We start from the raw sequence: 15,834 nt of genomic DNA, 5'->3' as shown, positions 1-15,834 counted from the left end.
GGGCAGGCAGCATCGGAAGCCCATCTGCCATCCTTAATAGAATAGCAAGCATGGAAATGGCCAATTAGGCAGCCGCCTCCAGGCAAATAGCTCCACTGGTCTGGTTCCCAGTAAGTGCAGGCTCGGGACCGGCATGAGGTCTCTCCACAGATGATGGGGCGGCACAGTGGCGCAGTGGTTAGCACCGCAGCCTCACAGCTCCAGCGACCCGGGTTCAATTCTGGGTACTGCCTGTGTGGAGTTTGCAAGTTCTCCCTGTGTCTGCGTGGGTTTCCTCCGGGTGCTCCGGTTTCCTCCCACAGCCAAAAAGACTTGCAGGTTGATAGGTAAATTGGCCATTATAAAATTGCCCCTAGTATAGGTAGGTGGTAGGGGAATATAGGGACAGGTGAGGATGTGGTAGGAATATGGGATTAATGTGGTAGGAATATGGGATTAGTGTAGGATTAGTATAAATGGGCAGCTAATGGTCGGCACAGACTCGGTGGGCCGAAGGGCCTGTTTCAGTGCTGTATCTCTAAATCTAAAATCTAAATAAATCTAAATGATACCAGACCTGCTGAGCATTTCCAGCACTTTTTGTTTTTATTTTTTTTTTTATTGGATTAACTTGTAGCTTCTTGGCAATATTGGAACTAGTTAAACCTAAAAATAATTAACTTTTATCTGTACCTCTCCTGTAGGCACCCCCATGGTGACTCCTTTTACAGCATTAACTTTCTTGTTCAACTTCTTGTAACATTTCTTTAGGTTGTGAATCTGTAAAACATCATTGCTTGCTCCTCCATTCAGAACACGTTCATATTCCTTCCTCACATCTTCATCCTCAACATTGCTGGTTGTATCAGGCAGGGAATCCTTGCAGCTGAAAATGTAAATAAAACTGTCAAAACATCTTGTATATTTGATATGATAAAATTGAATCTAAATATACTCAAGTTTTCCTCTTCTTAGAACAGTATTAAAGATTCATGCTCATTTAAAGAGTAGCTCATCACTGGAATTTGAAACTGATATGCAGATGCAAATGTCCAAAAAAAGGTATTTTAAACTGTGTTGAACATCTGTACATAAAATGAGAACATCAAAGGCATCTTAAAGCAAAGATTACAGTGCCTTGATGGATCCAGCTGTTTCCTGCAGTGTAGCCCTGAATAGTCTCCAGATTTGTAAAAGTCTGCTGCATGCTACACAACTATGCCATTTTGAAGGGCCAAGCCTTGCAGCTGCCACAGGAGAAAGTAGTACAGGAGGGAATGGTGAAGGAGGTGAAGAAAGGGATGACGCAGTCCAAGAATGACCAGTACTGTCAAGTGCCAGAGATGTCAGACAATACATTATTGAGGAAAGATTCTCCTAACCAAGTCCTCCCGCCAGCTCCACTCCGACAGTCCCACCATTTGAACCACTCCTTTCTCGGTCTTCCTTCTACATACTAAGAATATGAAGGTCGACATCACAACAAAAAAAAACTTCTCTATTTCGCAGCGTTCACATTGTGGATTTAACAATTTTTTTCTTTCTCTGACTATTTAATTGAAATCATCTGAGTGCAATCTCTAAGTGACTGGCCACTATGCTCGTTTTCCTATTCTTGCACTCCTACAAGATGGTTCTCCTGTGGAAGGAGCCTGGGAGGTGGAAAGCTGTTGATCATTCACTGACAGTGCATGAAATGCCCATGGTTGGTGATCGTAGCAGCTCTGCATCTGAGCATACTGCCTGTCTCAGCATCAGTCAAGGCAATCTGAGCCAGCTGGCTGTGTGAAACCAACAAAGGCACTGGGTCAGAGGTTGACAGGGGAGCTGGTGTGCTGTTATGCTGAGAGAGGACAGCATGAGCTTCTTCCATGGAGCCACTGCAACTATCAGGGAGCTGTATCTCTACAGTCACACTGTTTTGAGTGAGAATAGAGTAAAGGTATGCAGTGATGCTCTGGAAGCCTCTATCCATGCTATCAGCACACCTATGCATGCTTTCCTTCATGGATAGAAAGGCTGAGGAAATACTCAAACCCAGAGCCACAATGGCAACAGTCTGAGCTCCCAGCAAAGCTGCTGTCACCAGAGGTTCCTTTATTGTGGCCACACTGCAGTGTTCATAGAAGAATGAAAGAAAGCAGTGGAAACTTAAGACCGAATCAATATGCCTGAATATTTTTGGGAACTTAGACAAAACTTAGTCTCCAGATCTAAATAAATAGGATAAAGTCCACAATAGTATAGGCGCAATATGATAGGGTAGGCGGTCTGTGGAAGAAGCAAGTTTGATGAGCCAAATGCCATGTTTAATTCTGTGCTTTCTCATCCTTAAATTTTGCTAATTGCAGATTTACATAGGAACATATGAATTAGGGGCAGCATTAGGCCACTCGGCCCCTCAAGCCTGCTCCGCCCATCAATAAGATCATGACTGATCTGATTGTAAGCATTCCGTCCACCCCGATAACTTTTCATCCCTTGCTTATCAAGAATCTATCTACCTCTGCCTTGAAAATATTCAAAGACTCTGCTTCCACAGCCTTTTGAGGAAGAGAATTCCAAAGACTCAAAACCAGAAAATGACCCATTTATGCCTACTCCCCATTTCCTGTTAGCTAGCCAATCTTCTCTCCATGCCAAAATGTTACCAACACCACCCACCCCTCCCCCCCCCCACACCATGAGCTTTTATTTTCCGCAATAACCTTTGATGTGGCACCTTCTCAAATGCCTTCTGTAAATCTAAGTACAGTACATCCACCGGTTCCCCTTTATCCATAGCACATGTTACTTCTTCAAAGAACCAATAAATTGGTTAAATAAGATTTCCCTTTCGCAAAACCATGTTGACTCTGCCTGATTACCTCGAATTTTTCTAAGTGCCCTACTATAACATCTTTACTAATAGCTTCTAACATTTTCCCTAAGACAGATGTTAAGCTAACTGGCCTGTGGTTTCCAGCTCTAGGCTGGCCTGTTTTAACAAACAGCCAGAAACAGTAATAGGAAAATGAAGGCTGGTATTCCAGATTTGTCATTTTTAAGTATAACTACATCTCACCTTTACAGTATTTTTCTAAAAATTAAAAAAGGACCAAAAGGACGGTCATACCTGAGCTTGTGTAGCAAATTTCCTTGGAATATGAGTCGGATTGAGAAAAAGAGGCATCCTTCAAGTGTTATCGCCACAAAGACCCAGCCCAGGAATTCCATCTCAAATGGACTCACATAGGAGTCTACCCCAAAAACCTGGGTCAGATCAAATTTCAATTGATTGTAGGATAGTTCTATCAACCCTAAGGACAGGCAGAACTGGGGGAAAATGATGAAGACCCAACGAAGTACACTGTAAATGTTCAGTAAATTCTGAAAGAGAGGGAAAGGAAACATGGACATTATCTCTAGAATTAAAATGTTTGTTTTGACAGCACATTCATTATTTAGCCCATTCCCAAACGTACCTGAATGGCAGTCACTCACCCACCATCCTCCCTATCTCAATTCTCTTTATACTAATTGTTCACTTTCGTTAAATCTCTATGTCCTTGGAACTTAAATTTCTCCTGATACTATCTCTTTTACAGTTGTATTCTGCACTTTATGCTGGCCTGATTAAACAGCTAGAAGCTATAATAGGAAAACAAACGCCGGTATTCCAGATTGATAGAACCACAAGAGTTGAAAGGCATTCTTCATCTTAACACATCTTGCATGATATGCTAATTACATCTTAATGCCCATAATGCAATGCTTCACTATTTACTGATGAGCTTAATGGAAGATATTTCATTGATTTATTAGGCTTATGTATGCTCAATTTTATTTGTTATTGCAGTATTATACTGTTCTAGATTTGCCCCATACCAGATCTAAGTCTGAGATTCGAAAGAATTGTTCCCATTATACCATCATTTTCTTTTACAATTTTTCTTAAAAATATGTCTAATACCTTACAAGAGAGAGGCATCAAAATCGAGTGCTAAATTCAAGGCATAATGATGTGAACTAGTATTTTTAGGGACTAAGTTGCGATGCAAAGAATTACTTGTTGCTCTTTGCAGAAATTTTCAGAAATCAATTTAGTCTGACATAATTTTTCCAGTAACAGACAATTTCATGATTATTTTGTGATTGCCTACTTACCTCTTGGTTGGATATTAGTGCCAGAAAACGAGGAAGATAGGCTGCAAGGATAGTGCAGAGCCCCAACACTAAGTTAATTGCGACGTATGTGATAAAAGCTACATCTGGACTGGAGAAGAACCTTGACAGGAGGTACATCCAGGGTAGTGTGGCAAATCTGAAAGACAAAAAGAAAAACACATGAGCAAGCAGCAAAAAATATATAAATACAGCTATTTTATAAGATATTAATGAAAATCACTATTCACAGATCACATACTTTGATCTTATTTGAAATCCTTATTTCACTTCCTTGTCTCTTTCTGTCCAAATTACCTCTGTGGTTCAGAGTACAAAAATTACATGGGTCTTGCAAATCTGCAGGGTGGCACAGCTCAATATAAGTGCTGAAATGTGCTGGCCCATACCCATACCTCCACTGTCGACATCGATGAAGAGATTGGAAAGTCTGGCTCAATAGGCCTGGGCTGAGTTGGGGTTGGTGGGGTGGGGGCAGCAAGTCTCCTGAACAGAAGAAACTTGCAAAGGGACACACTGTTAGAAAATTGGCTGTCCTGTTCTTTGGGGGTTTACTTAGGCCCCAAGTCTGCCCCTTGGTTTATGCCACATTTCCAGATTTGATACTTCACTTCTAAGTTGGAAAGTGGAAAAAGGCCCTTCAATGCGATTGGCTGTTGTAATAACAGAGCATTTCCCAAGATGCAAACTAGGGCAGATACTACCAGGCTCTGCTCCCGGTACAGCGTCTGTCTAGATGTGAGCCTGGGTTACAGAATTGATCCTACTGTGTTCAGCCCTATTTCCAATTTGCACTTGTGTCTATCGAGGCTGCATTAATAAGCTTAATAAGCCCTTATATTTAAATTTCTCTTATCCTGACCAGGGGAATTTATCCGAAGGGTTGTAGCCTACACATGTTCAGAGAATTGCAAGATAGTAACGAGGTATTGCCAGAAGGCATAGATCAATCAGCAAAAATGATGTTAAAGAATTCATCACACGGAAGTTTGTTTTATTTTAGCAAAAGCCTGGGCTATCAGCTGTTTACGTTTTTGGTGGTCATAATTTCTTTACCTTTAGTATAGTCAGTTTGACTGACTATAAAAATGCAATGGGCAGGATTTTCTGTTGGCGGTGAACAAGAACAATAATTTAAGATTATTAGACCTAACCAGCAGCAGCATCTGAGAAAGCAACAGACTTTAGATTGTACAATCACTAAAGAGTTGACAGAAAGAAAAAACATGTTTAAATAGTGCATTTCATAACCTCAGGATGTTCCAAAGAACCTTACAGCCAATTAAATTCTTTTTTAAGTATCAGAATGGACAATTTGCTCACAATGAGATTCCACAAACAGCAATGAGCTAAAGGAACAGATAAACTGCTCTAGTGATGTTGGTTGAGGCATAACTATTGGTCAGGACACTGGGAGGGCTCGACTACTATTCTTTGAAAAGTGGTATGGGAATTTTTGTGGGGTTTTTTATTCGTTCATGGGATGTGGGCGTTGCTGGCTAAGCCAGCATTTATTGCCCATCCCCAATTGCCCTTGAGAAAGTGGTGCTGAGCTTTCTTCCTGAACCGCTGCAGCCCATGAGGGGTAGGTATACCCACAGTGCCGTTAGGAAGAGAGTTTCAGGATTTTGACCCAGAGACAGTGAAGGAAAGACGATATAGTTCCAAGTCAGGATGGTGTGTAGCTTGGAGGGGAACTTGCAGGTGGTGGTGTTCCCATGCATCTTCTGCCCTTGTCCTTCTAGGTAGTAGAGGTTGTGGATTTGGAAGGTGCTGTCAAAGGAGCCTTGGTGGGTTGCTGCAGTGCATCTTGTAGATGGTACACACTGCTGCCACTGTGCATCGGTGTTGGAGGGAGTGACTGTTTATGCATGGGGTGCCAATCAAGTGCGCTGCTTTGTCCTGGATGGTGTTGAGCTTCTTGATTGTTGTTGGAGCTGCACCCATCCAGGCAAGTGGAGAATATTCCATCACACTCCTGACTTGTGCCCTGTAGATGGTGGACAGTCTTTGGGGAGTCAAGAAGTGAATTACTCACCGCAGGATTCCTAGCCTCTGACCTGCTCTTGTAGCCACGGTAGTTATATGGCTACTGCAGTTCAGTTTCTGGTCAATGGTAGCCCCCAGGATGTTGATAGTAGGGGACTCAGCGATCATAATGCCATTGAATGTCAAGGGGAGATGGTTAGATTCTCTCTTGTTTGAGATGGTCACTTGTGTGGTGCAAATGTTACTTGCCATTGAGAGGATAGAAAGCTTAACATCTCGTCCAAATGACCGCACCTCTGATAGTGCAGCACTCCCTTGGTACTACACTGAAGTGCAGCCCAGGTATGTGCTCATGTCTCTGGAGTAGGGCTTAAACCCACAATCAATGATTGGACAGGCTCGGCTTGTATCGCTGGAATTTAGAAGAGTAAGAGGCGACTTGATTGAAACATATAAGATCCTGAGGGGTCTTGACAGGGTGGATGTGGAAAGGATGTTTCCCCTTATGGAAGAATCTAGAACTAGGGGTCAATGTTTAAAAATAAGGTGTCGCTCATTTAAGACAGAGATGAGGAGAAACTTTTTCTCTCAGAGGGTCCTGAGTCTTTGGAAGTCTCTTCTTCAAAAGGTGGTGGAAGCAGAGTCTTTGAATATGTTTAAGGCAGAAGTAGATAGATTCTTGATAAGCAAGGGGGTGAAAGGTTATTGGGGGAAGGTGGAAATGTGGAGTAATTAGTTCAGCTATGAACTTATTGAATGGTGGAGAAAGCTCATGGGGTCGAGTGACCTACTGCTGCTCCTAATTTGTATGTTCGTATCTGACTCAGAGGCGAGGCTAGTATCACTGAGCAAAGGTGATTTATATTTAGGGTGCTTCAGGGGGATAGAGAATGCTGGTTAACATGGGCACCTGACCCAGGTACTACTAGCCCCTTTCAGTGATATTGCTACTATTGCAGGAGATTAGGACAGACAGGAGAGGCTAGAAATTGCTGTGCCCCAGGTTTTGGCATGGGGGAAACAATTCACAACCTCATCACGCCGGTTCCAAACAAGGTAGACAGCACATAAATTTGGTGTATCCACCACATCTGAATGATTGCAGCGTGTAGCTGAGCAGGTCCTACGGTGTTGGCAACCTCCTCATGCTGCTGGCTGTCTCTGCGTTCAGCAGGGGAGCCGATCAGTGTTGTGTAGAAACCACATGGTGCAGCCAGCCTGCTCTTCTTTAAGGCAGGTTATCCCTCTTAATGGAATGCTGCACTGAATAATATTGGTGAATTTAAATGATGAAAAAGTGAACACCAGAGTAGAGGGTTCCAGAGTGATGGATGCGGTGCTAGAGACATTAGTGGTGGAGGTGGACAAGTGGAGAGATGCTGTAGTCTGGAGGGGGTGTTTCGAGAAGGCCCTCAAGGACCATCCTCAGAACGGATTGGGAGCTGGTGACCAGGGAGGTCAATTCCCAAAGTTTGGACCCAAGGACCCAGGCAGCAGTATCTCAAGAAGTCTAATGACTTCATGTGGGTGGTCAAGGTCAGTAAATGCATCTTTACATGACATTTCCTACCCACTACAACACCAACCTCTCAATGCACAAGACCTCTATTACCAACCCAGCAGCACTCACTGGCACTCAGGACTCATCACGAACATCCAGTTACTCCACTTCACCCTCACACACTCACCAATACTGCTAGCCTGACACCCACATCTCACTGCCTCCACTTACCTCGAGCTATTCAGCTGTGGCAGACACATCACCCAAACATAGTGCAAAACAATCACTGACATTCTGCCCTCTCTCATGCAGTAAAAGATGGCTCACAATGGAAGGGAGTACAGCAGAACTGGTGGGGGACAAAGACACCTGAATCTACTGAGCTCTACACAGGAGATGGCTCTCTGCATCATGGGGCCAGCTGCAAATGGACCTGAGGCATCAGCGTCACTAAGAACATTGAGGATGACGGTATGTTCTTGCCTTATGCCCCTGCTTAACTCCCAGCTCACCCTAATCCCAATATCTGGCATGATGATCAAGCTGCTTGTGGTGTGAACATGGACCACTTGCTTTCCTCCCCACCCCGCTTCACTCATACCAACCTTCCCCTTCTGATTTTCTGCTTTTAGCCACCTAAAAACTGCCGTCTGCCCAGTCACAGTAGCTCAAGGAGGAAAAGCGGTCACAGGAGGAAGTGACAAAGTTGATTGATGAGGGAAGGGCTGTCGATGTCATATACATGGACTTCAGTAAGGCGTTTGATAAGGTTCCCCATGGCAGGCTGATGGAGAAAGTGAAGGCGCTTGGGGTCCAAGGTGTACTAGCTAGATGGATAAAGAACTGGCTGGGCAACAGGAGACAGAGAGTAGCAGTGGAAGGGAGTTTCTCAAAATGGAGACGTGTGACCAGTGGTGTTCCACAGGGATCCGTGCTGGGACCACTGTTGTTTGTGATATACATTAATGATTTGGAGGAAAGTATAGGTGGACTGATTAGCAAGTTTGCAGACGACACTAAGATTGGTGGAGTAGCAGATAGTGAAGGGGACTGTCAGAGAATACAGCAGAATATAGATAGATTGGAGAGTTGGGCAAAGAAATGGCAGATGGAGTTCAATCAGGGCAAATGCGAGGTGATGCATTTTGGAAGATCCAATTCAAGAGTGAACTATACAGTAAATGGAAAAGTCCTGGGGAAAATTGATGTCCAGAGAGATTTGGGTGTTCAGGTCCACTGTTCCCTGAAGGTGGCAACGCAGGTAAATAGAGTGGTCAAGAAGGCATACGGCATGCTTTCCTTCATCGGACGGGGCATTGAGTACAAGAGTTGGCAGGTCATGTTACAGTTGTATAGGACTTTGGTTCGGCCACATTTGGAATACTGCGTATAGTTCTGGTCGCCACATTATCAAAAGGATGTGGATGCTTTGGAGAGGGTGCAGAGGAGGTTCACCAGGATGTTGCCTGGTATGGAGGGCACTAGCTATGAAGAGAGGTTGAGCAGATTAGGATTATTTTCATTAGAAAGACGGAGGTTGAGGGGGGACCTGATTGAGGTGTACAAAATCATGAGAGGTATAGACAGGGTGGATAGCAAGAGGCTTTTTCCCAGACTGGGGGTTTCAATTACTAGAGGACACGAGTTCAAAGTGAAAGGGGAAAAGTTTAGGGGGGATATGCGTGGAAAGTTCTTTACGCAGAGGGTGGTGGGCACCTGGAACGCATTGCCAGCGGAGGTGGTAGATGCGGGCACGATGGAGTCTTTTAAGATGTATCTAGACAGATACATGAATGGGCAGGAAGAAAAGAGATACAGAACCTTAGAAAATAGGCGACATGTTTAGAGAGAGGATCTGGATCGGCGCAGGCTTGGAGGGCCGAAGGGCCTGTTCCTGTGCTGTAATTATCTTTGTTTGTTCTCTTTGTTTAGCAGCACAGCACTGCTGTGACACTTGCAGCCACCAGCTCATATACTGGCACCGCACTTATTTTGGAGTCTAGTATAGAGCTAGATCAGCATGTGGTGAGTCACTGGACATGAGTGGGCTGCAATCAGGTCAGGCATAAAGGATGTTTTTTTTTTCCAGCTCCCTGAAAGGCAAGGTCGCAGACCAATTCTGCTGCAGAGGACTCAGATGAGGACCTCGATGGGGTGGCATTCGGGAGAACACTGAAGGGTGCATGCACCAGGATGCTGAGTGCATTGGCTGGCCTTCATCCTGTTGCTATCAAGGAGAACATGGAGGAATCCAGTTCCAAATTGGCAGATGGCATCGTGCAGCATCTACCCTCTCGACAGCCTCTGCTCCATCTCCATACCGCAGATCCAGAGGCACTGCCACAGCTGCCCGCATACCTGTTGCAGCCTTTGTGTGGACAGGTCACCTACTTCTCTGCTATCCCTGTGAGGATGCAGTGACACTCTTGCAAATCCAGGAACTCACCACAATACCTCTAAAAACACTCCAAAGTGCTTCCAGAAACCTTGTGATATCAGAAGTTTTTAAAAATTACCTTGCCTGCAATTTGAGCACCTGCCCTTTAAAGGATTATAAATGCAGGCCCATCTTGCAGCTTCATGCTTGTTTGCGGAGTGATTGACAAATTTATTGCTTGGACTTGCACGGTCCAAATTTGGTAGCCTAACGTCACATCAGCTGGTTGAGCTGTGAGACATCAGAATAGCACACATTCAAAGCCTCATGGTGCATGCTGAGGATGCCCCTGTATGCCCTCTTTTCACGAGAGAACACTGCATGGACTGTTCAGGAAACGGCCATCAGATCATCGCGCCCCAGCAAATGGCGCAAGGTCTCAAAGTAATGTTACGGCAATGAATTTCACACCCAGGATAGCCTTATCTCTACTGCAGCTGAAAGAAATCATCCCTCTGAGAAGTTGCAATCTTGCCTGCTGGATCACTCACACTCTTTTTTCATTATCTATAACCTTATAACTGCATTCCTGCAGATTGTTTATTGACAATTTTGTTATATCTGTCCTTATTTTTAATCACCTGGCAGAAAATGACAATGATGGAGATTCCATTGCTTGTTTGTGATATCCATCTGACCACTGTAATACTTGTGTGATGTGCATTATATACACTAGCTCCATTATATGTTAGGATTTTGTACATCTGACACTAGGCACATTGCGGGAAACAACATTCTATGTTTTTCTCTCCACCTTTCCTGAAGTTAGTGGCCTGGAATTTCCTTTGAACTGCAGAACCTCTGCACTTCTGGCAAAGTTATGGGGTGGATGGGGGGAGGGGGGCGGTGCTGGAGTGGGAGGTCTAAGGAAATTCCTGACCAGTTTTAAAGTTCCCACCACTATCTCAGTTGAGAACAGCTATCTTAGCATAAATCAGGGATTAAATCTAGAATCTTGTTGGTATTATGGCTCAATGCCACACTATAAAGCCCATGGTTTATTTTTTCACAGTTTAATGCAGCTTCAACATATACCACTTCCCTCAGTTCTTACCCAAATAAGATCAGCAGCAGGGATGTGGCTCCTAGATTTTCATTGTAAGTGAATGCTGAAAACTGGAAGGCTGCAAAGACACAAATGCACAAAACGACTGGGACCATATAATAGACCTAGAGAAAGAGATAAAAACAAAGATTAATTGGTAAGAAAAGAAAAATAAGCACAGTCCAGCATTAGCACAAGCCTGGGATATAGTTGTTAGGTGGTTCCACTGATTATATCCCCCTCCCTGGTCACTCCTTCAAGCTGAATCATGCCTTTTATAATCTTGGTATCCTATTCAATCCTAAACTATACATTAACATATACATAACGGAGATCACTGCACTGACTTCCCTTACTTTAGTCTTCTACCACTGAAACACTCATACATACTTTGTTACATCCAGATTTGACAGCTCTAATGCTCTCCATGATGGCCTCATTCTCCGCCCTCCATTAACTTCAATTTGCTACAAATTCTGTTGTATCAGTCTAATACCAAATCCAACTCTCATTATCCATTATCCCTGTCCTCACTGACTCCTTCCCAATTTCCCAGCACATTACCTCTGTGATCGTCATCTTCTTCGAAAACTCCTTCATGACCTACCTCCACCGTCCTGCATAATATTCCCTCCTGTTTTTCTGACTTTACCCTTCTGTATATTTCCATTTCCTTTTCCCCATCATTGGTAACAAAGCCTTTAGCCACCTGAATCCTGGTCCCTTCCAAAAATCTCTCCACACATTTCTCCAATTTAAAAATTTCTTCAAGACCCATATCTTTGAACACACTTTTGATCACTCCTCTTAATCTCTCCTTTCCTAGCTTGGCTATTTGTCAAGCCTCTTGATAATGCTTCTACATTAAAGGGACTTTATAAATGCAAATTGTTATGCTTAAAAAAAATTCAGCAAAACTTACCCTTTGCCTCTTCTGGTACCATTTCTCCTCTTGCCCTATGGATTTCCCCAATGTCCTTCCTGCTGCCCGTTCACATCTACTCCAAACCTCTTCCCCCTTACCATGTCCACCACAACTCCACTCCCCCAAATTTGGGAAAGTGCATGGCACACAAGAGGCAGCCAGCAGCCCTTCATTGGCTGCTGACACCTGACAATATGGCCCTGGTGTTCCCAAAATCATGTAAGAAACAGTGCCTAAGTGCCAGAAATCTATGCAAATTAGCTGATTTTCCTTTATCCAGCCAGGTCTGCCCTCTTGTAGAGAGGTGCATGCATTGCCAGAAGTGCAACATGCAAAGTTTGTCAGCCACATGGTGTTGTAGATAGGTATTGAGAGCTTTTTAATAATCATACAGCTATGTTCGTGGATTTCATCCGTGGCTCAGCATCTTGTCTATCAGATACTCCTGCTCCGTAAGTAGAGCACCTCATCTCAGAAAACTGTGTTCATTTCATCCTGCAATGGGTGAATTTCTTGCTAAGTAAAAATAAAGCATTATATTTGCGAGTTGGGAAGGAGTCTGACAGGCATTCCCTCCGATTCCCGAGTAAAGAAGAATATTTGCACGTAAACAGCAATTATAGGAAGAGTGCAGGTTAACAAACAAAAGCTTCATATATCCATACCATATCATACAGGAAGTTTGTGATCCAGTACACTCTGTAGCCCAGACCAGAGATGTGTTGTAATCTTTTCTGCCCAGTAATTCTGTCTTGTACAATATATCCGCCAATACTTGCTGTTAGAACGGAAAACCCCAGAAGGATACAGAATGCGACTCCACACTGTCTAAGATTCTCCATACTTCAGAAAGAAAATATAGTATGAAAATAATTCACATTTTATAGATAATACTATCTTATACCAGCGTTATGTATGTCAATTTACTTCAAATTAATAAATTAGCAATAAATAAAAAGGCTGATTCTGAGGTTCTAGTGGGGAACAGGTAGCAGAGTGGCAATATTACTGGATGAGTAATCCAGAGGCCTAGACTAATGATCCAGAGACATGAATTCATAATCCCACCATGGCAGCTGGGAAATTTAAATTTAATAAAATAAATCTGAAGCAAAAGTTAGTGTCAATAATTGTGTCCATGAAACTACCAGTTTGCCACAAAAACCCTTTTGCTTCATGAACGTTCTTGAGGGAAGGGAGCATAAGAAGCAAGAGTAAGCCCTTTGAGCCTGCTGCGCCATTCAGTAAGATCATGGCTGATCCTCACCTTAACTCTACCTTCCCGCATTATCTGCATAAGACTTATTGTGCAACACCTTACTCTTACCTATATTAAATTTCAACAGTAGTAAATTCATCTACAGTCTGAGAGAGGGTTAATGTCCAATTAAGTATTAAAACTTGGAAACTTAGGCTATGATGTCTTGGCTAATTGGATTTTTAACTCTCTCTCCGACTGTAGATGAATTTACTAATGTTGAGTCATGGGGGAGAATTTCTTTGGGGTTTTCCTGATCTCCCACAATATATTTGGTGGAATCCCTGCAGGAAGGTGTAAGTGGCCATCTTTAAACATTTGTGGCACGTTTTGATGGTGCCGCTGATCATCTGCTAAAGTTTGGGGAGGAGAACAAGACAAACTGCAGAAATCCCAGGTGTCTATCACCAAACTAGCAATGTAAAGCCATGTATATGTTATGATGAAACCATAAAGTGATCTTTTCAGAACCTACTTTGTGTCTTGTGACATGAGGAAAGTATTCAAGCCACAAGGCTGAGACTCAGGGGGTGTAATATGTTCTCACCAGCCGAACAGAGACCCAATGTTAACCTGGGGCAGAGTATCCCTGATGAGACAAGGTGTACAAGGCTTCCAAATGCTTATCTAGACCTCAAGATAAGGGCAAATACTCTCAATAGGTGTGGGAGTTTGAACTCACCCAGGAGAGTAATCTAAAATATGAGAGCCGGAATAATCAAGAGTGAGCTTTGAAAAGACTTAACAAGGTAATACCACCAGAATTAGTAAAGACTCCCATTTACAGGTATCACACTGGACACTTGTGTAATACATACTCACAATGCCAGCAGTTCACTGCAACTCAGAAATATTAATACTTTGTTTTAATGCATTATTTAGAATGTACTGAATCAAATTTTCTTTTGCATGTCATTTATCTACAGATTGCATTGCAAAGTATATACAACAACTTACATTCTTTCACCATCCGGAAGAGATCCTCGATAAGGATGGCTGTACAGTGTAATCCCTAATAAAAAATAATATATGTGCATAAAATCCACATATACAGACTGATCAATTAAAATATTCTGATCTGAAGATGAACTGACAAATTGAAATAACAGTGTCAAAAACATAGCCAACACTCGAGCAATGGTTTGCGGATTGAACCGTTAGCCAAGCATTTCCATTGAGGCAGAGATACAGTAGGCTGCTGGGAAATGGCCCTGAGTATGTTTCATAGCAGGAATGGTGGAGAAGTGGAATCATATCAATCTTTGGCTCTTAATCATACAGCACAGTGAAACCAGCAAAATATGAAATGAGTGAAATTAGTCAAACACAAATCAATTAAACCATTGAACACTATAAACCAGTCCTAAAAAAAAAAGAATTATTTCTTCATTGATTTTCTCTTTACCTTTCTTCTCCTAAATTCTTTGCTGGGATGCCATTTCAAAGGCATCAGACACTCTTCCAGTACCTCCTCCAATGGGCCATTATGAATGTCAGTATTCACAGACAAGTGAATGCTGGCAGTTTATTTAACTGTAGAGACTATCAGAACAGAGCCCATTGCTATGATTGCCCTCATCCACATATGCATAATTCCAGCAGGGGTTGCTAGATAGTGATCAGGTGTAAATACCCTGGCTAATTTTCCACTTTCTAACAGAGATGTTGAGACCATTTTTGGGGCTGTTACTAGCATCCAGATGAAATCAAATAATTCAACGTGGGTCAGGGTCAATAAGATATACAGTGGACTCCCACACATATCTCTGCTCTGCAATGGGAGCTCACCAAGACAGGCAATTACTGTGTTGCTGTAGCAAAGTAAATAGACTGGTCACCAACTGCTTGATAAAGAAAAGTCCTGGAAGTTCAGAGCAACAAAAGGGATCAGGAGTCCTATTTCAATTAATCTTTATGGGGAGGGGCACAAAGCAGCTGCAGTGGAGAAAGGTAGCACATTACTGGCTTCATCATTGATACTGATTGGCTTTTGTCAACAAAGAACTCTGAATGCTTCTTGTATACAGACATTTTTTCAAGAAGGTAGACATTAACAGAGCTAGGAGGTCCAGCAAGTCACACCTTTCCACCATCATATACATGCAGCTGGAACGGCCAGCAGTAAACATTACAGATCAGACCTATCAAGGGCTGAAGGAATAAATGTGGCTACCTTTAAAGGCAGAGAAGGCTTCCCCACTACATTTCCCTACATGTCTAGACAAGACCCCCTAAAATTGGCAGTTTTCATCAGAAACATTTACCTCAAGACATAGGCTTTAAAAAAGTCTGTTGTGATTTACAAACGCTCATTCCTTGAGAAACGTTATCACAGGTCAAACTCTTCAGGTAATTAGTCATTTCCGATTTGGACAAAAAAAATGATCAAGTGACAGAATACTTACCAAAAAACAAAAAGGATGTTACATAAGGCATCATTCTGCGATTTTGTGTCCCCGCCTCCCAAGAGGGAGCCACACTTGTAGGGAATGGTTAAGTTATGAAATTGGAGGTACAATGTTACAGCTTATCTCCA

At 42.9% G+C, this 15,834-nt stretch overlaps 1 protein-coding gene across 1 annotated transcript in view; it reads right to left on the bottom strand.

The window, feature by feature from the left end:
* The window catches only part of LOC137380771 (ATP-binding cassette sub-family A member 13-like), a 330,301-nt gene that overhangs the window by 31,438 nt on the left and 283,029 nt on the right, over positions 1-15,834 (bottom strand). The window contains exons 59-64 of the mRNA XM_068053109.1: positions 14,256-14,310; positions 12,706-12,883; positions 11,125-11,240; positions 4,126-4,282; positions 3,095-3,348; positions 673-865 (exon numbers count right to left, since the gene is read on the bottom strand). Coding sequence (XP_067909210.1) covers positions 673-865; positions 3,095-3,348; positions 4,126-4,282; positions 11,125-11,240; positions 12,706-12,883; positions 14,256-14,310 — 953 coding nt within the window. The remainder of the gene's footprint in view (positions 1-672; positions 866-3,094; positions 3,349-4,125; positions 4,283-11,124; positions 11,241-12,705; positions 12,884-14,255; positions 14,311-15,834) is intronic.

The sequence above is a fragment of the Heterodontus francisci genome, chromosome 2 (assembly GCF_036365525.1).
Source record: "Heterodontus francisci isolate sHetFra1 chromosome 2, sHetFra1.hap1, whole genome shotgun sequence".
Classification (NCBI taxonomy): Eukaryota; Metazoa; Chordata; class Chondrichthyes; order Heterodontiformes; family Heterodontidae; genus Heterodontus; species Heterodontus francisci.
This window is presented reverse-complemented; position numbering and strand designations above follow the sequence as displayed.